General features: G+C 39.9%; 1 protein-coding gene across 1 annotated transcript in view; it reads left to right on the top strand.

Annotated features, from left to right (window-relative positions):
• The first annotated feature begins 7,263 nt into the window (after positions 1-7,263).
• NEMF (nuclear export mediator factor) overlaps positions 7,264-20,947 on the top strand; it is a 56,128-nt gene continuing 42,444 nt past the window's right edge. Inside the window, exons 1-8 of the mRNA XM_053594349.1 lie at positions 7,264-7,469; positions 8,318-8,386; positions 8,529-8,631; positions 12,658-12,783; positions 14,182-14,330; positions 16,188-16,255; positions 18,242-18,328; positions 20,387-20,460. Coding sequence (XP_053450324.1) covers positions 7,411-7,469; positions 8,318-8,386; positions 8,529-8,631; positions 12,658-12,783; positions 14,182-14,330; positions 16,188-16,255; positions 18,242-18,328; positions 20,387-20,460 — 735 coding nt within the window. The 5' untranslated portion in view covers positions 7,264-7,410. The remainder of the gene's footprint in view (positions 7,470-8,317; positions 8,387-8,528; positions 8,632-12,657; positions 12,784-14,181; positions 14,331-16,187; positions 16,256-18,241; positions 18,329-20,386; positions 20,461-20,947) is intronic.

The raw sequence follows: 20,947 nt of genomic DNA on the forward strand, positions 1-20,947 counted from the left end.
TCGCTGCCCCCTACTGGAGCGCAGGGGAAACGTCTCGGAGGAAAGCTGTGATTCCGCTCGGAGCCAGCAGGGGTTGCTCGTTCACGTGCCACCAGCTGGAGAAAATGGCCGCCGAGCACAGGGCGAAAAGTACCATAGTGAAGAATTCCCAAGTTCTTCCCGTGCAGCCCCGTATGCTGTTCTTAGCTACTACCGCTGTTACTCTGGACTGACCTGACCTGACTTTCCCTTCCGACCTCCTGCCACCGTTGTCTCCGCCTTTTATCCCTGTTCTGACAAAGGATTTTGCTTCTGAATGTTGCGGACGGAACACAGGCTAATGTACAGCCTTTCACCCGAATTTCTCCGTTCCCTCTTCTACAGGTAGGGCTGGCCTCTGACCAGGCGACCCCTGTACTCTCTTCGGGGGGCGGCGGCCATCTAAGCGGAGCCCACAACGCTCTTGTGATGTCAGAGTGAGGGGCCAGCGCCCTGTCTCCCCCATTCTTGTCCCTCTCGTTGCCTAAAGCCAGTGGCGCGTCGTCTCGCAGCGTTAGGTGCAGGCGAAGCGCAGGGAGCTTAGAGAGGGCGCTGGCGGGCCTGGGTCTTCTACCAGCGTCCGTGAGAGCAGAAGCCTGCATCCTCCACTGAACGAACCATCTTAGCGCTATCTCCTTTAAAAAAAAGAAGTAAGTGAATAAAGTATGAAAGAAGACACTACGTTTTTCAGAAGTTCTTGGTGGTCTGTGATTAGAAATGTTTATGAAAAAAACTGTCTTGGAGGGTTCCTTATCAAACCCACGCATTCTAGGGGCAGTGGAAATTGGGCAAGCATTCACAGCAGTCTTAACATTATTGTAGTCATCTGTTAGGAATTTGTTTATTTTTAATTTTCTTAGAGATAGAGTCTGGCTGTCTCACCGAGGCTGCAGTGCAGTGTGGCACGATCACAGCTCACTTTTGCCTCCAACTCTTGGGCACTCCTGCAGCCTCAGACTCTTGAGTAGAGAGTTGGGAGTGGGGACCACCAATCCGATACTTTTGAAAGTTTAAATACTCCAAGCACTAAACACAGAGTTTCATTACTACCTATAAAACAAAGAAAGAAAGGGACAATACAGCAAGCTTTAAGCTTTTCACCCTGTTAATTGTATTTTTTCTTTTTTAGATGGCTCATTGCATTTTAAACAAAGATTGTCAGAAAAGACTCTATTTTCCCCTTGTTGCTTCGGGGTCTGCCTTCTTCAACCGTATGGAATAAATCTTATTCCTATTCTTCAGGACAACTTTTCAAGAATTAGAAAGTCACCTTTAAATGAATGCATTTTTTACTAAATGGAAATATGTGGAGATGCTGTTTAACAAAATAGTAGGCAATATAATTTTGGCATATTTTATTTATTTTTCATGAAACAGACCCCTGAATTTGGCCCCAAACGACTTAGCTGTGGATGTAAGGATTGCATCTGAGTAGCTGCCTCTGTTAACTCTGGAGTTCTTACCCTCTCATTCTTCTCCATGGCTTCTGAGAACTTCATAGCTTTGTGGAACTGAGCTGTGACAGACAGCACGATGACCCCTCCTCCCCCCAAATGACTGCTAACCAGCCAGGGAATATGGACAACCCTTGAAAATGCAAGGAAAGGGATTCGCCCCTACAGGTAGAGGGAAGACAGACCTGCCGACCCATTTGGTACTTCTGACTTCCAGAGCTCTAAGACAACAAATTTGTGTTATGTAAGTCTCTAAATTTATGGTAATTTTTTTTACAGCAGCAATAAGGAGTTAATACTTGGAAAGAATCAAGCTTAGTCTGTACCTGACAAAACTCTGTGAGGTCAGAAAAGAATCATTTCAGTTACTTGGAGTGCTTCTTTAATGTATTACTTTAAAAAAAAAACTTTTTATGTTGAACACATTTTTACATTAATACTTTTTCCCTGTGTGTGCCTGTGTGTGTTGACCATACTTTTATTTTGAACTTTTAGTTGCATTTAGGGTGAGGGTTAGTGTGATAACTTTTTATATACAGTGATCTTAAAGTTTTATGTATTCATATTTATTAATACAATGCTTATGGCGTCTACTTTTAGTGTTTTGCTTCGAAGAATCTCACCCATGCCAAGACCATATAAATATTTACATAGGCTGGGGATGGTGGCTCATGCCTGTAATTCCAGCACTCTGGGAGGCTGCAGGCAGGTAGATTGCTTGAGCTGAGGGGGTCTTGCTCTCAGCCTTAGCAAGAGCAAGATCCCCATCTGTACTAAAAAAAAAATAAAATAAATTAGCCTGGCCTGTTAGCAGGGGCACATAGTTCCGGCTACGCAGGCAGCTGAGGCAAGAGGATCTCTTGGTGCCAAGAGTTTGAGGTTGCTGTGAGCTATGACACCATGGCACTCTACCCAGGGCAACAGAGTAAGTCTCTTGTCTAAAAAAAAAAAAACCCAGAAAGCAAATATTTACATAAATGTTTATAACTCATTTATCTTTTAGAGTATATACTTTACTGATTTAAAAATAAGACTTTGTCCAAATCAATGCTTTTTGGTTGTAAACTTGAAATGTGTTTACTATTAATATTAGAACTATTAAACTTTAGACATTATTTATCAGAGTTTATTTGAGCAACGAATGGTTCATGAACAGGATAGTATTCAGAACCACAAGAGGTTCAAAGAGGTGGGCAGGGAATAGGGAAGTGAGGTACAGGAACCACTTGATTGGTTACAGCCCCATGTTTGCCTTTTTAGACATGATTTGATCAGTCAGCAGGCCTGTTTGGCTGGAGCTTGACTGCTGTGATCCACTCAGACTCAGCTATTTATTACAAGAATATACTCTTACCTGGGGTTTTAATTTGTTTACATACTAAGTTAGGTCGCATCTTTAGGCCACATTTAATGTAACAGAACCCTGACTTTCATTTTTAATATAGTTACTTAAATTTGCCTATTTTTGTGTTATTTATTGTGCATAACAAACTACTCCAAAATTTAGTAGTTTGAAATAACAGCTACTTTATTATACATAGTATTTAATGGTTTTAAAGTCAGGAATTTGGGCAAAGCTCTGCTGAAAAATTCTGCTCCAGGTGATGTTGACTGTGGGATTCAGTTGGTGGGTGGTTTAACCTGGAAGGTCCAAGATGACTTCATTAGCATGCTTGTGCCTTGACAGGCTTGGATATAAAGCTTGAGTTCAGACTTTCCCCTCTCCATCTCCATGTAGTGTCAAGGCCTCTCTAGCAAGTTATTAGACTCCTTACCTAGGTACTCAGGCTTTAAGATACCAAGTTGGAAGCTACTAATCTTCCTGAGGGACAGAGCCCCCTATGTCTGAGAGAGCATAGTAAAAATTCTCTCTGCTGTGCTTTATTGGTTAAGGCAGTCACAGGCAAGCCTAGAATCAAAGTTGGAGAGAGAAGAGAACCTACTTTGTGGGCATTAAAACATGTATAGCCATATTAAATTTCCACTCTTACCTATCTTTTTTTTCCTCCACATTGAAATTAGGTCTTGCTATATTGCCTAGGCTGTTCTCAAAATTCTTAGGCTCAACCAATCCTCCTGCCTCAGCCTCCCTGGTAGCTGGGATCATACATGCACGCCGCTGGGTCTAGCTCATGCACCTGTCCTTGCATTTTGTTTTTTAGTTTTATGAGATATGTCATACCTACAAAAGTGTGCATAAGACATATATGTAATATAAGTATAAAGAATTCATGAAGTGAAAAACTATAGAACTAGAATTTAGAAATACAATTTGGTTTGAATCCCAGAAGCCCATGCCCAAATACTCTTAGACATAACCACTTTTCTGTTTTAGTGACATTATCTTGCTATTCTTCATGGTTTTAATAACTATGCATGCATCCTAAATAAGTACAATTATTTCAATTATTTGAACAGTGTTGACTATTAGAGAGTTCTCCCTTATATTAAGACTTAATCTGTTATTCTAAAATTAGCCCTTGCTTTAACCCTGGTGGTTACAAATAACAAATTTAGCATCATTTTCATCCATAAGAATCTCAATTATTTCTTGTATTATTTCGTTTCAATTTCATCTCATTTCACCATTTGTCCAATTTGTATATCTTTCTTGGAAAATATGATTCCCCAGTATAGGATAAAATATTCTACCTCTGGTTTACTATTTAAGCATAGGACTAAAAAAATCCATCTCTCATTCTAGATACCAAACTCCTATTGATGAATGATGGCCCAAACCAGTGATGCCTAATGCTGAGCTTATGAGACTAAAATATCTCATACAGAACAGTGCCTAAGACTCAATTTATGGCTATCAATAAAGGTATGGAAGAATAAAAAGGCCTTGTTAAAATATGGCAGAATGGAATACAGCAGAGTAGGGAGTTCCTAGTCTCTGTACCTCTACAGTAGCAATAAATATGGAACAAAACTGTCAGAATCAACTTTTTTATGAATTCGGGGATCTCAATTTTAAAATTACACCAACCAAAGGAATGGTTAATGAAGAAAACACTGCCGAAATTTGATAGGAGAGTTCTCTAGCCTTTGAATTTACCCTGTTACTATTTCCTACTCCTTGGTTTGGCAGTGGCCTTAAAAACAGAGCTCACACTTCCTGTGCAAGGTACTGGTAGCAGAAGGAATAGAACAGGCCTATTCTCAAAGAATTGTGGTTGTGTATTTTGACTTGCCTAGTGATTCCATAAAAATCAGCTCAAGGGCTCCTCTCCCTTTTATTCCCAGGCTAGGGATGCTTTATGGACAGCATTTGTTGGAAACACTTAAATGCATTCACTTTACCCCAAGTTCTCAAATATCCTTGGTTCAGAATTTTCTTAAAATACAGAAATGATGTAAAAAATAAAAATACAAGAAAAAAACAAACAACCCCATTCAAAACTGGGGGAAAAGGGCATGAAAGACATTTGTTAAAAGAAGACATATAAGCAGGCAAAAAAATATGAAAAATACTCACCACCACTAATCATCAAGGAAATATAAATTAAAATCACAATGGGATGTCATCGTACACAAGTCAGGATGGCTTATTAAAAATGCAAGAACCAACAAATGTTGGCAAGGGTGCAGAAAAAAGGAAACACTTGTACACCGTTGATGGGAATGTAAATTGGTAAAACCTCTGAAAAACAGCATGGAGATTTCTTGAAGAAGGAAAAACAGAACTGTCATTTGATCCAGCAATCCCACTACTGGTATCTACCCAAAGGAAAGCAACTCGTTATATAAAATAGACACCTGCCCTATATGTTTATTGAGGCACTTATAGGTAAATCATGGAGTCAACCTAACTGTCCATTGATGGATGACTGGATAAGGAACATATAACCCATTGAATACCACTCAGTCATAAAAAAGAATGAAATCACGTGTTTTGTAGCAACATGGATAGAAGTAGAGGTCATTCTCCTAACTGAAGTAATTCAGAAAGCCAAATACCCATGTTCTCACTTACACATAAGTGGGAGCTAAACATGGGTATATACTGATATACAATGTGGTAGATGTTTGAGACTCCAAAAGGTGGGAGTGTGGGAGGGGCGTGAGGGATGAAAACTTACCTATTGGGTACAATATACACTATTAGTACAAAACTGCCCTTGTACCCCCTAGATTTCTAAAAACAAAAACAGAAATGATGGAATTTAGTAGTAAGTGAAGTTCCCTTGTAATCTTCACACTTGTCTTGACCTACCTCTCCCCACGTGTGTTCTTGCACTTACCTCCTGATGTCCATTTCCCTTGATGGACAAGGTTGAAGCAAGTATGAATTAGTCTACAGGTTGATTGTATCGTGTAAAACCTGAACTGATATCCTGCTTCTATCTTATCCAGCTGGGGTCCTCAGATGAAAGTTTTGCTTGAAAGTACTTCAGTTTTTGTTTTTGTAAAATATTATACTTTTTTTTTAATATTATATTTTCAATGTAGAGCCTTTCCATAGGCTACATTTATGCAAAATACTTAGGCATTCTAGGAATGTCTTCCAGGCCAACCTTAGTATCGTGCATGTGCTATTAAACCTCTCACTTTTACACTTTGGAGTAGAGTCTAACTCCCTCCCTCAATGGTTTATTTCATATTTGGAGCTACCCTGTATGGCTACTGTGCTGTACAACACAGCAATAACGTTCCGTATGTGCTATAGCCATTTTGGTACCTACAATTCCCGGTTATTTTGAATTGGCAACCGCGCCTTTTCTGCTCAGGGTCGCCCTCTGTTGGCGGGAAATCTGGCAGCCACCACCTGTGGCCTGCGGTCTCGGGTCTCCCCGCAGCGCCTACGAACGCAGGATGTGCTGGCCGGCGCCTGTAGTCCCAGCTACTCTGGAGGCTGCGGCTGGAGGATCGCTTGAGTCCAGGAGTTCTGGGCTGTAGTGCGCTAGGCCGATCGGGTGTCCGCACTAAGCTCGGCATCAATATGGCGACCTTCTGGAAGTGGGGGACCACCGGGTGGGGTGAACCGGCCCAGGTCGGAAACGGAGCAGGTCAAAGCTCCGGTGCTGATCAGTAGTGGGATCGCGCCTGTGAACAGCCATTGCACTCCAGTCTGGGTATCATAGCAAGACCCTGTCTCTTTTTGTGTTCTCACTTCAAAGTATGTTTTTTTCCCCTACACAATCTATTTAAATATAAAAGTAGTGTATGTACATTCCAGCACGAATGTTTTCCTCGCTACGCCATGAATCCTTCGGTGGGGAATCTTGGCTCATTTTTTATTTTTATATAAGGTCACCATTATCTAGCGAAACACCCGAATATCCAGGCTTCCCAGCATTTAGGAAGCACCAACTGTATACGAGGCACTACTCCAATTCTCGGGGATACCGAGAACGCGGCTGGATGAGAATCCCGCAATCTGCCGCTGCAGAACGCTCCTTTGGAGAGCAGGACTCATCAAAATAGGAACTCCTGAGGGTTCGCTTTGACTGTCGAGGGTACTAGGAGGAAGGAAATAGCTCTGCTTTGTTACATCTCAAACTCTTACACCTCCAAGTAGCCAAGCCGAAGGGGTCGATGCTCACCTGCGCTGAGTCCTGCAGCCCACTTAAGGAAATCCTCCCGTAATCGCCGTGAAAATTGTTACGACCAGCAGGGGTCACTATGGAGGCGGGCTCTGGTCCCAAAACGCAAGAGGGCAAGGTGTCCAGACAGGTCTCTAACGTTTAAGGAAGGAATTAGGTTCCCAGAGAACAGTTTGGATTTATTTCGAGTTGTTCTGATGCGATGAAAAGCGAATCCACGGCTATTTGACAACTTAAATCTTAAGAGAAATGATGCAAATACGTTCGCTTCAAGGAATCTTGGGTCCTCTGTGCGCCCGTAGATCTCTGCCAAGTACGCCTGCGCGGAAGAGTAGCGGCGTCGAGTCAGGCAGGCGGAGGGGAAACTGCGGTAGCGACCTTTAAACCTCGCCATGAAGACCCGCTTTAGCACCATTGACCTCCGCGCCGTGCTCGCAGAGCTGAATGCTAGGTACGGTCCCTCAGGTGACTTGGCTCTTGCATGGAGTGGGGGAGGCAGAGGCGGGGACCCCATGGGTGAAGACAAGAGCAGCCTGATGTTTCTTTCCCCTTACCTCCTGCTGCTGTTTTTCTGTGGACCTGGCTAGGCCTGTGGTGGGCGAGCGTGTGACATCTTTCCCTTGGCTCTCAGGATACCCTGGGGCCCCCAGGCACCGCGTGCCCCACCCGGTGCCCTCTCGGCTCTCTTGCCTTGCTAGGTCTCTTGACCCGCTAGCGCGACGCTCTTGCCTTTTTGGCCTGGGTGGCCCGGGTCCGGCAGCAGTGTCTGGCAGCACCCGAGACGCCAGAGTGGTCATTTGCTGCAGAGGTTTCCAGACCGGAGGCCTGTTGTTTTTTTGTTTGTTTGTTTTTCTTTTTAATACTTTTAATTTCAAAGAAAGAGCATCGCGATTTATCTGGGCTTAACAGATTTGGACTGAGACCTGGATTCTAGTCTAGTCTAGTATCATACTGGCATGTGAGCTTTGTCCTATTTCAGGGGGCTTATTTTACCTTCCCTCCCCTTGTGGTGTTTCGATTGGATTATATCTTGTTATATTCTTCCTTCCCCCCAAATTGGGCCTCTTCAAAGAGGCAAGGCATTGTAGGTGTTCCTAGAGCTGATAGACTACATCTATTCTTATGTGGTATACTTGAGTTTTGGGCTGAAAGCCTATTTGCTTTTAGGCTCTACCCCACTTTTGACCCCAGATTCTAAGATCCTAAGATTCCCCTCTTTCCTAGCTTTATTTAAATTGTGTGTAATTTTATGTTTTAAACAGTAGTGTGATTTATTACTTGTTTCCTTTGTCTTTGCAGCTTGCTAGGAATGAGAGTAAACAATGTTTATGATGTGGATAATAAGACATATCTTATTCGTCTTCAAAAGTAAGAACATTTTAAAGGCTTGTTTTACTTTTGGTAATTAAGTATGAGATTGTTGATTTTTTTACTTGCATTTTAAGTCTGTTTCGCAGAGTTAACATTGGCAAAAGCCCTAAAATTGTTTTTGACTTTTTTTCTTCTACAGACCAGATTTTAAAGCTACACTTTTACTTGAATCTGGCATACGGATTCACACAACAGAATTTGAGTGGCCTAAGAATATGATGCCATCTAGTTTTGCCATGAAGGTAAATTTTAAATTATACTCTGAGCTAAATTTGAAGAGATTGCTCACTAACAGTTGAGTTTTTAAACTGCTTGTCTTTCACTGCTATGAATAAAATACAGGTAAATGAAGATATAGGGAGTAGTTGACAGATAATGGGATGAATAAAGTAGATATTTATTAACTGACTTCTTCCTGTTACCTTTCATACCCTGTTCTCCAGATTTTCTTCTTTTTTTTTTTTTTTTATGGAGACAGAGTTTCACTATGTGGCCCTGGGTAGAGTGCCATGGCCTCACAGCTCAAACTCTTGGGCTTAAGCGATTCTCTTGCCTCAGCCTTCTGAGTAGCTGGGACTACAGGTGCCTGCCACAACACCCAACTATATTTTTGGTTGCAGTTGTCCTTGTTTGGCAGGCCTGGTCTGGATTTGAACCCGCCAGTTCCAATGTATATGGCTGGCACCCTAGCTGCCGAGCCCAGATCTTCTTTCTGTGCTGTCACCATGCTAGTTCAAGCTTTCATTCATCATGTTCAACCTTATAGTCCCTTAACTATAGTCCACTTTCCCCCACCAAAACAATTCTAAATTAAACCAACCTTAATTTTTCTAAAGCATCATTTTTATTAGTTATGCCACCTTTTGTGGTCCCCTCATTTCTGAATGCATATTCTGTATCTTGGTATTCTTGGCTTTCTCTGTCCTCCCTTTTGTTTTCCTAGGCTTATCTTTCAGAGCTCACTTTTGTGAATCGTTTTCATCTGCCCAATCTGTATTTTGTTGGAATAGTCAATGACATCAATACATACTAAGCCAGGTCTTTGTACTTTTCACTTCTATATTTCCTTTTGTTTTTGCTATTAAGACTGAGATTTTAAGTTTGTGGGTATGTTACCCATTCTTATATTGGCCTAATGTATAAATTAAAAGTTCATGTGGTGCAGAAGAAAAACTTAAGAGATAAACCTAACTTTGAATTGATTGTTTTTGCTAGTAAATAACTTCATAATGTAGAAAAGTTATTTAACATCTTGGAACTTAGTTATTTAAATGTAAAATGTGACTAGCACCTCCCTTGTGGAGTTATTGGTGAGGATTAATTGAAATAATGCGTAAAGCACCTAACACAATGCCTGGCACATATTAGAGTTCTGTATGTGTTCATTTCCTTCTTCCTCTCTTCCTCACTTTCCTTCAGAAATTTATTTGTTATGGCATTGTGTTATTTCATTAGAGGCTTCACAGAGAAGAGCTTTAACCCCAGCAACTTAGAATCTATTTTGGATTACAAGTTAGGTAAATGTTTCCCATATCACAAGGGCTGACACACATTATCAGATTAGTAAAGTTTAATTTACTTTATAGTAACCCCAAGTGGTGCTTCTGGGGCTTGTCAATAATAATGACACTTTATGTTTCTGTAGCACTTTTAAAAGTAGATGAATAATATGTCACTTTAATTGTTTAACAACTCAGTGGAATATGAAGAACAAATATTATTATTTCAGTTTTACAGATGGAGTAACAAGCCAGTGAGAGATATGATACTGGGATTGTGTAAACATCTCCAAATCAGGACGTACCAATAGCAGGCCAGTCACAAAAAAAAAAAAAAATTCTCTGAGTTAGATGAGCATGTCAATCTAAATGTGTAGAAAGATTACCTCCAATGGAGCAAACAGCATTAAGCACTTTATTAAATAAAGAGCTGTGACTGTTTGTACAACACAGGGAGGGTCATGTCTGGTATGTGATAAATCATAGTAATTATTCCTAGTACTCATGTTTTGGGATGCTAATCACAGCTTTGTGGCACTGAGCAGGTTATTTTCACCAAGCTGCTGACAGGGAAAGAAAACAAACTATGCATATACCTTATGTCCATCTGTACTCACCATGATAAATAATCCCCTTTTCACCATTCCTCTTTGGTGAGGAGTATGGACCTCTTTCCTTTCAGGGATGTCCTTTGTCTTCATTTTAACTTTACTTTTCTTGAATAAAATTATTCTTCAAGGATGTTGGGCAAAGTGTCTATGATTTTACCTTAGGGATTTAAAGATAGTCCTACAGGTAGGTCACTTTTTAAATCAAAATTGGTATAGGCTAGTCATAAAATTGCTGAATTAGGGAGAGATAGTTTATTTGAGGAAGTTTGAAAAAATTTATGTCTGCTTAAATGTATAGGTGCATAAAATGAGAATTTTAATCAGTTTGAACTATAAAAGTCTAGAAAAGAACTCTCCTGGTTATGAAATGATTGGTATTAATTTTAACAGAGAATTTGTGTATTTCTTATTTTTTGCTTTTTTCTTTTTCTTTTTCTTTTTTTTTTGTTTTTGGCTGGGACTAGGTTTGAACCCGCAACCTCCAGCATATGGGACCGACGCCCTACTCCTTGAGCCACAGGCGCCGCCCTATTTTTTGCTTTTTTAAATGTGTATTTAGATTAACTTCTCCATAAATTTTGTCTAGTATTTGAGTCTTGAAGAAAACATTCTTACTGGTGTTGACTAAGGGGTCTTTCAAATTTCAAAATTAAAAACAGTGGTAAGATTTTTGAGGGGCTACAGGCTAGGCTTGTTATCCATCCATGTGATACTTGAATATTTGTACTAAAGGATGATACATGTAATCTAAATATAGGTATTGGTTAAGTAATTTGTATTTGGGTTTGACATGCTGATTTTGTTTTAATTATTTAATAAGAAAAAGAGTCTTATGGCCAGGGATAGGAGGAATGAGATTGGATAAAGAATGGAAGTTATTACTTTTAGATATGAAATAGATTAATGAAAAGCTTAGAGACAATACCAGGGAAATTCTATTTGGGATATATTAATTAATTTTGTGAGAATAAACTGGGCACAGTGGTGTGTAGCCCTAGTTCTTACTACTTCAGACATTGAGGTGGGAGGCTCACATGAGCCCAGGAGTGTAGTACAGCCTGGACAGCATAGCAAGACTCCATCTCTAAAAAATAGAAAAAGTTTGTAGGGATGGAGGGTAGTTGGATGTGAGTAACTTAGGGGACAAATTAGCAGAATACCACAACTTTGTGGTCCATAGTTGATATACATTTGAAGTGGAAGATTACGCCTGTAGTCCCAGCTACTTGGGAGCCTGAGGCTAGAGAATCGCCCAAGCCCAGGAACTGGAGGTTGCAGTGAGCTGTGTGATGCCATGGCACTCTACCGAGGGCAATAAAGTGAGACTCTCTCTACAAAAAAAAAAAAAAAAAACACCTCCTGAAGTGGAAGATTAGTGGAAACCACTAATTTTGTTTTTTTTGTTTTTTTGTTTTTTTTGAATTTTGGCCGGGGCTAGGTTTGAACCCGCCACCTCTGGCATATGGGACCAGCGCCCTACTCCTTGCGCCACGGGCGCCGCCCGGAAACCACTAATTTTGAACATAAATGTTAAGTGAAGGAAATTTATATAATTAAAAGATTGGCAGGCAGGGGGCGGTGGCTGACGCCTATAATCCTAGCACTCTGGGAGACTGAGGTGGGTGGATTGCCTGAGCTCAGGAGTTGGAGACCAGCCTGAGCAAAAGGGAGACACCCCCCCCCCCCACTAAAAATAGAAAAACTGAGGCAAGAGGATTGCTTGAGCCTGAGTTCAAGGTTGGAGGTTGCTGTGAGCTAGTACACCAGGGCACTCTACCTAGGGCGACAGCTTGAGACTCTTGTCTAAAAAAAAAAAAGATTGGCATAGAAAGATACTTTTAGAAAAATAAAGGTTGTTCACCAGGGCAAGAACAGGCAATGTAGCAGGAATATAAAGCAATGAAGCAAATTTTGCTATAGGTCTATCATTGTCTACTTGAAAATTGAATATATAATACTGCTTCAGAATTAGCAGTCCGTTGTCCCAAATGTTTTTTCTGTTTATTATCATTTGTAAGCTTTCATGTCTATTCTGTTACTACCTTCTGAAAATATATTCCTGATGATAATGAAAAGAAGCTTATTTGTAAACTAACATCAAGTGGCTAGGATTTCATTTTTTAATACACAAATGCCTTTTTCTTCTATTTCTTGCTAGTGCCGAAAACATTTGAAGAGTCGGAGATTAGTCAGTGCAAAACAGCTTGGTATGGATAGAATTGTAGATTTTCAATTTGGAAGTGATGAAGCTGCTTATCATTTAATTATTGAGCTCTATGATAGGGTAAGTTAAATTTGGGGCATGGGGTGAAGGGGAATTCATTATTAATTTATAAAATAATGCTATATAACATGGGGTTAGAACTTTTTTTGGGGGGTTTAGAACTTTGTTTTTCTGTGTCAAAGACTGTTCATACACTGGGAAAATAAATGTCATACAAGTAAAATACAATTTTATAATAATCTTTATTTTTTTTGGAGGTATGAATTTAGGCAAATCTTAGCCTTTTGGGTTAGCGTTATGAATATAGAAGATGAAGATCTGAGGATTGAAGAAATTATTTGGTACTTTACATTTCAGGGCTGATATAGTGTAACCAGAAAATGGTCAGCTATTGTCATGTGCTGCATAATGATGACCACATATACAACATTGGTCCCGTGAGATTATAATGGAGCTGAAAAATTCCTACCACCTGGAGACATCTTTTTTGTTGAGACAGAGTCCCACTTTATGCCCCTGAGCAAAGTGCAGTGGCGTCAGAGTCCGGCTGTGGGCATCCCGCTGTCTCAGCCTCCGGAAGCTGCTGGGATTATAGGTGCTCCCCGCAGTGCCCGACTGGGTTTTTCCATTTTTTTCATGAGTCAGGGTCCCACTCTCACTCAGGCGAGTCTTTAAACTCCTGAGCTCAAGCAATTTTCCCTCCTCAACCTCCCACAGTGCTGGGATTACAGGTGTGAACCACCGCAGCAGCAACCTGGAGACATCTTGAAGATCCTGACCCAGTGTGTGTTTGTGTTTTAGTATTTAACAAAAATGTTTAAAAAGTAAAAAAAATGGCAGGGCGTGTTGGCTCACACCTTAATCCTAATACTCTGGGAGGCTGCGGTAGGTTGATTGCTTGAGGTCAGGAGTTCAAGAGCAGGCTCATTGAGAGTGAAACCCTGTCTCTACTAAAAATACTAGCCAGGCATGGTGATGGGCACCTATAGTCCCGCCTACTTGGAAAGCTGAGGCAAGAAGATATCTTTAACCCGGGATTCTGAGGTTGCTGTAAGCTACCTCTAGCCTGGGGCAACAGAGTGAGACTGTCTCAAAAAAAAAAAAAAGTGGGCAGTGCCTGTACCTCACTGAGCTGGCGGTTGGAACCCAGCCTCAGGCCAGCTAAAACAACAATGACAACTGCAACAGCTGCTGTGCTAAACCATCAGTCAATTTAACATTACTCTAGATTTCTTTGCTGTATTTCAAACTTGGAGTCTTTAAAATTTGTTTATCTTATTTCATAGTTTGCTGGGCAAGTGCAAGGAAAGTTGTTTAGATGTGATTCTGGTGCTTTTGTTTAGTAACTTCATTTCTATAATCTTCATTAGGTTAGCAGACAACATTTTCTTTCTCAATTTTTAAGAAATTTCAAGAATGATTTGGAAAAGCATTAAATTGTATCTTATTCTATTGCAGGGGAACATTGTTCTTACAGATTATGAGTACCTAATTTTAAATATCCTAAGGTTTCGCACTGACGAGGCAGATGACGTTAAATTTGCTGTTCGTGAACACTACCCAGTTGATCATGCTAGGACTGCTGAGCCTCTGCCCACTTTGCAAAGGTGACGTGTTCTGTTCATAAACTCATTTTCATATTGTATGACAAGGTAAAACTAGGGCAGAATATAAGAGTTCCATCACATAAGAAATATTTTTTTTTACTTGGATAATGAAGAATTAAATCTTATTGGGGAGTGGTAAATTTTGGGTTACTTTAAGTGGTTATGATTTTTTGCTAATTGAAGGGACTTACTAGCTATTTTGTGGGAGGACAGATAAATACCTTGGGTAGAGTCCAAAGGAGTATAAAATTCTGATTTACCTAAGAACAAGGGAAATAGAGGGATAAAGTGGTGATTGTACTCCTTGGTGTGGAAGGGTCTGCTGAATAGTAGTGGACAGCAGTGTTTCTGAAAGGTTAATATGTGTCAGAATCCCCTGGAGGGCTTACTAAACCCTCTTTGTTAATTCACTAGACGTACAGGGTATAGGATTTTTTTTTCTCTCTATTGCCTAGGCTAGAGTGCAGTGGGGTCATCAGAGCTCAAGCATAGAGTGCAGTGGGGTCATCAGAGCTCAAGCAGTCCTTCTGCCTCAGCATCCTGAGTAGTTGGGACTACAGGGTGCTTGCCACAACGTCTGGCCAATTTTTCTGTGTTTAGTAGAGACAGGGTCTTGCTCTTGCTCAGGCTGGTCTTCAGCTGAGCTCCAGGGATCCTCCCACCTCAGCTTCCCACAGTACTAGGATTACAGGTGTATGTCACTTTACCTGGCTAGGAATTTTCTTTTCTAACAAGTTCTTAGGTAATACTAATTTTGCTATAAGGACCACATTGATCCACAACGTCCTTAAGAGTTCTTGTTAAGTGCTTAATTAGATAATCATTTCAGTTGTTAAGATACAGCATGAAAATTCATAAACGACATTTCAATTTTTTTTGAGACAGGGTCTCACTCTGTCACCTGAGTTAGAGTGCAGTGTTTCATCATAGCTGACTGCACAACCTCTAACTCCTGGGGTCAAGTGATCCTCCTGTCTTAGCCTCCTGAGTTTGGGCTACTGCACCTGGCTAATTTTTCTATTTTTTTTTTTTTTTTTTTTGTAGCGATGGGGGAGGAGGGGCGGGGCGTCCTTGCTCTTGGTTAGGCTAGTCTCGAACCCCTGGCCTCAAGCAGTTATCTTCCCTCAGCCTCCCCAAGTGCTAGCATTATAGCTGTGAGCCACTGCACCAGCCCACTTCAACTTTTATGTAAAAATATATTTATATCATTTATGTACAGAGACATTGTAACCAAGATGACTTAGTTGGAAAAATACTGATTTCTCTTACAAAACCTGGATTCAAGTTCCAGTCTGCTACTCAAGAACCTATTAATCTCAGATAAATTACTTTTATGATCCATTTTCTCACCTACAGAAAGAACTAATTCCTATTGCATTTCAGAGTATTGTAAAGATCAGCTGAATTGATGCAAGTAGTGTGAATTTAAAGATAACTTTAAGATTTATTCGGGCGGCGCCTGTGGCTCAAGGAGTAGGGCGCCGGTCCCATATGCCAGAGGTGGTGGGTTCAAACCCAGCCCTGGCCAAAAACCAAAAAAAAAAAAAAAGATTTATTCAACATTGGGTGGCGCCTGTGGCTCAGTGGGTAGGGCACCAGCCCTATATACCGAGGGACCGAGGGTGCCGGGTTCAAACACAGCCGTGGCAACTGCAACAAAAATAGCCGGGCATTGTGGCTGGCGCCTGTAGTCCCAAGTACTCGGGAGGCTGAGACAAGAGAATCACCCTAGCCCAAGAGCTGGAGGTTGCTGTGAGATGTGATGCCATGGCACTCTACTGAGGGTGACCAAAAAAAAAAAAAAAAGATTTGTTCAATATTAATATAGTTAAGAGGTGTGTCAATTTCATTTCACAGATTGACTGAAATAATAGCCAATGCACCTAAGGGCGAACTGCTGAAGAGAGTTCTAAACCCATTACTTCGTGAGTAATCCTACGTAGAGCAGTTGAAATGTTTGTAAGATAATGTAATGTTGAGAAATATATTTAAATCTTTTATGGTTCTGATAGAAAATTTAACAAGGCGTTTAAAATGACCTTTTGAGTAAGTAGGAGTTTATTGAGAAAAAATGAGATGTTATACCATGTGAAGTTTGAACTTCGTCTGTTAGAGAGCAGTGCAGACTGTTATCTAGTATTTCAGTGCTAGCTGGAGTATTCTAAGGAATCCCTTTTTTTTTTTTTTTTTCAGTGTGATTCTTTGGTTTAATAACCACTTAGCTTAGTCTTTTTTTTTTTTTTTTGAGACAGAGTCTCAAGCTGTCGTCCTGGGTAGAGTGCCATCACAGCTCACAGCAACTTCAAACTCTTGAGCTTAAGCAATTCTCTTGCCTCAGACTCCCAAGTAGCTGGGACTACAGGTGCCTGCCACAACGCCCGGCTATTTGGTTGTAGTTGTCATTGTTGTTTGGCAGGTCTCGGCTGGATTTAAATCCGCCAGCTCCGGTATATGTGGCTGGTGCCCTAGCTGCTGAGCTACATGTGCTGAGCCTAGCTTAGTTTTTTTTAGATTGGTGGGTCTCAGGGTCTCATGACATCATCCATCACATGTTTTGATCCCAGTAAACTTACACTTGAGAAGATCATCATTTAGTCCTATATTAAGGAATCTGGAAAAGATAATAGAGGCAGGCATTGATTACTGAGCAATGGGGCATTATTCTTTCTCTTTTATGAAATTAGAATTTATTAGAAAGTTATCTTTAAAACTTTCCAACTGTTAGAGTATAGTGTGTGTAAAATTTTCAAGTTTGGATTAAGCCAAAGTTTCACAAATTTCTACATTTTTTGTTATTAGATAGTATCCGTAATCAGAAAATCTGAAATCCAAAATGCTCTAAAATCTGAAACTTTGAGTGCAGACATAACACCTATGTGGAAAATTCCACCCCAACCTCATATGATGGGTGCACAAAATTATTAAAAAGATTGCATAAAATTACCTTTAAGCTATGTATATAAAATGAATATGGGGCGGCGCCTGTGGCTCAGTCTGTAAGGCGCCGGCCCCATATACCGAGGGTGGCGGGTTCAAACCCGGCCCCGGCCAAACTGCAACCAAAAAATAGCCGGGCGTTGTGGCGGGCGCCTGTAGTCCCAGCTACTCGGGAGGCTGAGGCAAGAGAATTGCTTAAGCCCAGGAGTTGGAGGTTGCTGTGAGCTGTGTGAGGCCACAGCACTCTACTGAGGGCCATAAAGTGAGACTCTGTTTCTACAAAAAAAAAAAAAAAAAAAATGAATATGAAACATAAATGAATTTTGTGCTCAGACTTGGGTTCCCTCCCCAAGATATCTCCTTATATATAGGCAGATATTCTAAAATCTGAAAAAATTTGAAATCTGAAAAACTCTTGGTCCTACACATTTCAGGTAAGGGATACTCAGTTTGTATATGTCCTGTAACTTTGTTCTTTTTTTTTTTTTTAAGGGTTTTGGCTATTCTAGATCATTCGCATTTCCTTATAAAATTTAGGATTGACTTTGCTGGGATTCTGATATGAATTACATTGAATCTGTGGATCAGTTTGGGGAGAACTACCTTTTTTTTTGGAGACGGTATCTCACTCAATTGCCCTGGGGTTGAGTGCTCTGGCGTCCTAGCTCACAGCACAGCAACTTTAAACTCTTGGGGTCAAGCAATCCTCTTGCCTCAGCCTCCCAAGTAGCTGGGACTATAGGTGCCCACCACAATGCCTGCAATCTTTTTTTTTTTTTTTTTTTAAGGGTTGGGGTCTCACTCTTGCTCACTCTTAGAACTTCTGAGCTCAGGTAATCTACCCGCCTCAGCCTCCCAGAGTTAATATTATTTTCACTGATTGATGTTATTTTTATATTGGATCTAAATTTGCACTACATTTTGAATGTTAAATTTTATAGGAAAATAGTAAAAAAATAACTCTGCTTTCATAGCTTATGGACCAGCTCTCATCGAACACTGTCTTATAGAGAATGGATTCTCTAGCAATGTCAAAGTGGATGAAAAACTTGAAAGTAAAGGTATGTCTGCATGGCACCAGTTTTGTTAATTTTCATTCATTTCCTTTTTAAAAAACTCTTCAAAATTATTTCTGGGAAAGTAATAAATGAGCAGATAGTTCTAGACTTAAAAACCTTTGACCTGTAAGTGTCTTGGTGTATGGATGGTCCTTCCTGGCTTCCTACCCCAGTTACTAGGGAGCTTTATTTCTGATAATGTACAGTTCGGTCTCAGACTTGTCATCTTGTTATCTTTTGAAGAATAGTCTCCCTTCCTACTTCCTAAATTTTTGGAATGATTGGGAACTGAACTTGGGACAGTTGGGGTTGTAAGATGTTGAATTGTTACCCTTCTGACTCAGAACCTAGAATATTTCTGGAAATAGCTTTATTCATGCATTTTAATTTCTGTAGTAATATAATATGGCTGTATGATGGATTAGGTTTTTGTAACTACTTAGGGAACCTAACTTAACTGCTAGATTAGTATAATAACAAAAGTAGAGGAAATACAAGGATAATGGAAGATTTGACAAAATTTTGACCTGCAAGATATCTTGCACAATATTTTTAAAGATCATTCTTTTATTTATTTATTTATTTTAATTGTTTTTTATTAAATCATAACTTTGTACAGTGATGCATTTATGGGGTTCAGGGTACTGCTTCAATATACAATGTAAAATGCTTACATTGAACTAAGTAATACATCCAGCACAATTATACTCATTTCTTAATAGTTTTGAAATGTACCATTGCATCATGCACATTAGGTGAGGTCCCCCGAATACCCTCCTCTCCCCTCTCTCTCCTCTTCCCTTCTACTTTCTGGACTATAGTTATGTTTTGCCATTCATATGAGTGTGTAGGTGGTTGGAAATTGATTTCATAATAGTATTGAGTACATTGGATACTTTTTTTTCCATTCTTGAGATACTTTACTAAGAAGAATATGTTCCAGCTCCATCCAGGTAAACATAAAAGATGTGAAGTCTCCTTTTTTTAATGGCTGCATAGTATTCCATGGTGTACATATACTAAAGATCATTCTTAAATATTTTTTGTTTGTTTGTTTATTTTGGCTGGGGCTGGGTTTGAACCCGCCACCTCCGGCATATGGGACCGGCGCCCTACTCCTTGAGCTACAGGCACCACCCCATTCTTAATGTTTATATTTGGGGATTATATATCATTTAGTAATGTTTAGGAATAATTGTTATGCTGTAATTTTTTTTGCATGTTTAAAAAGAAAATTGAATGTTTTAGGTTCTGAAATATGCTAATTCAGTACAATCCTAATTAAAATGAAAACAGGTGGTGGTGATGCTGTGTTTTTTTTTTTCGTTTGTTTGTTTTGTTTTTGTAGAGACAGAGTCTCACTTTATATAAGGCCCTCGGTAGAGTGCCATGGCATCACACAGCTCACAGCAACCTCCAACTCCTAGGCTTAAGCGATTCTCTTGCCTCAGCCTCCCGAGTAGCTGGGACTACAGGCGCCCGCCACAACGCCCAGCTGTTTTTTGGTTGTAGTTCAGCCGGGGCCAGGTTTGAACCTGCCACCCTCAGTATATTGGGCCCGCGCCTTACCCACTAAGCCACAGGCGCTGCCCGATGCTGTTTTGTTTTTATAAAATGAATCAGATTTTCATCTGGAATGAAAGCATGTGAAAATGGGAAAACTCTGGGAAATAATAGTAGTGATTTATTATTATTTATTACTGTCTGTGTAACCTTTCCACAGATTAAAATATATTATGAAGCTATGTTTTTAGAGAAGGAATACATAGCTTAAAGAATCCAGGAACAGACCCCAAATATATATAGGAAATTTGTTTGTTCATAAAGCGCCTTTCAGATCATGGAGGGAAAGACAGGTGATTCAGTAAAAGCTACTCAGACAACAGGCTGGCTGGAACATAGCCTTATTTACATAAATCAGTTACAAACATGAGATAACTGTATCTGATTTTCTAGAACCCTTTACATAATATCTTAAGCACTTTTTTGTTTTTTTACGTAGTTGTTTAACCATAGTTAATTGACACTTGATCAACACTTCTTTTTTAATTCCCCCATTAGATATTGAAAAAGTACTTGTTTGTCTGCAGAAAGCAGAAGATTATATGAAAACAACATCTAATTTCAATGGGAAGGTACCACCATATATACTTATATATTGTTTTGGTTTTATTTATTTGGAAATTAAATGTGGAAACTAAAGGATCAATATATGTAAATTTTATTCTAATTTAAAAATTATTATTTGTAACATGCTTATTCTAGGGTAGTTTTTAATATTTAAATTTAACACCTTATTTCAATTTTTTTTTTATAATCTATAGCCATTCACTAATCATGAGTAGTTTTTTTTAATTGCCCTTGGTATATAGGCACTCCAGAAAAATTAGGCAATTTGAAAGTATTTCTTTTTGAGTATTTATTTATTTATTTATTTTGAGATACAGTTTCACTTTGTTGCCCTGGGTAGAGTGCTATGGTGTTATAGCTCACAGCAACCTCATACCCCTTGGTTCAAGCAATTCATTTGCCTCAGCCTCCTGAGTAGCTGGGACTACAGGCACCCCCCACAGCACCTGGCTATTTTAGAGATGGGGTCTCACTCTTGCTCCGGCTTGTCTT

Source organism: Nycticebus coucang, chromosome 6 (assembly GCF_027406575.1).
Source record: "Nycticebus coucang isolate mNycCou1 chromosome 6, mNycCou1.pri, whole genome shotgun sequence".
In the NCBI taxonomy this organism is placed as follows: Eukaryota; Metazoa; Chordata; class Mammalia; order Primates; family Lorisidae; genus Nycticebus; species Nycticebus coucang.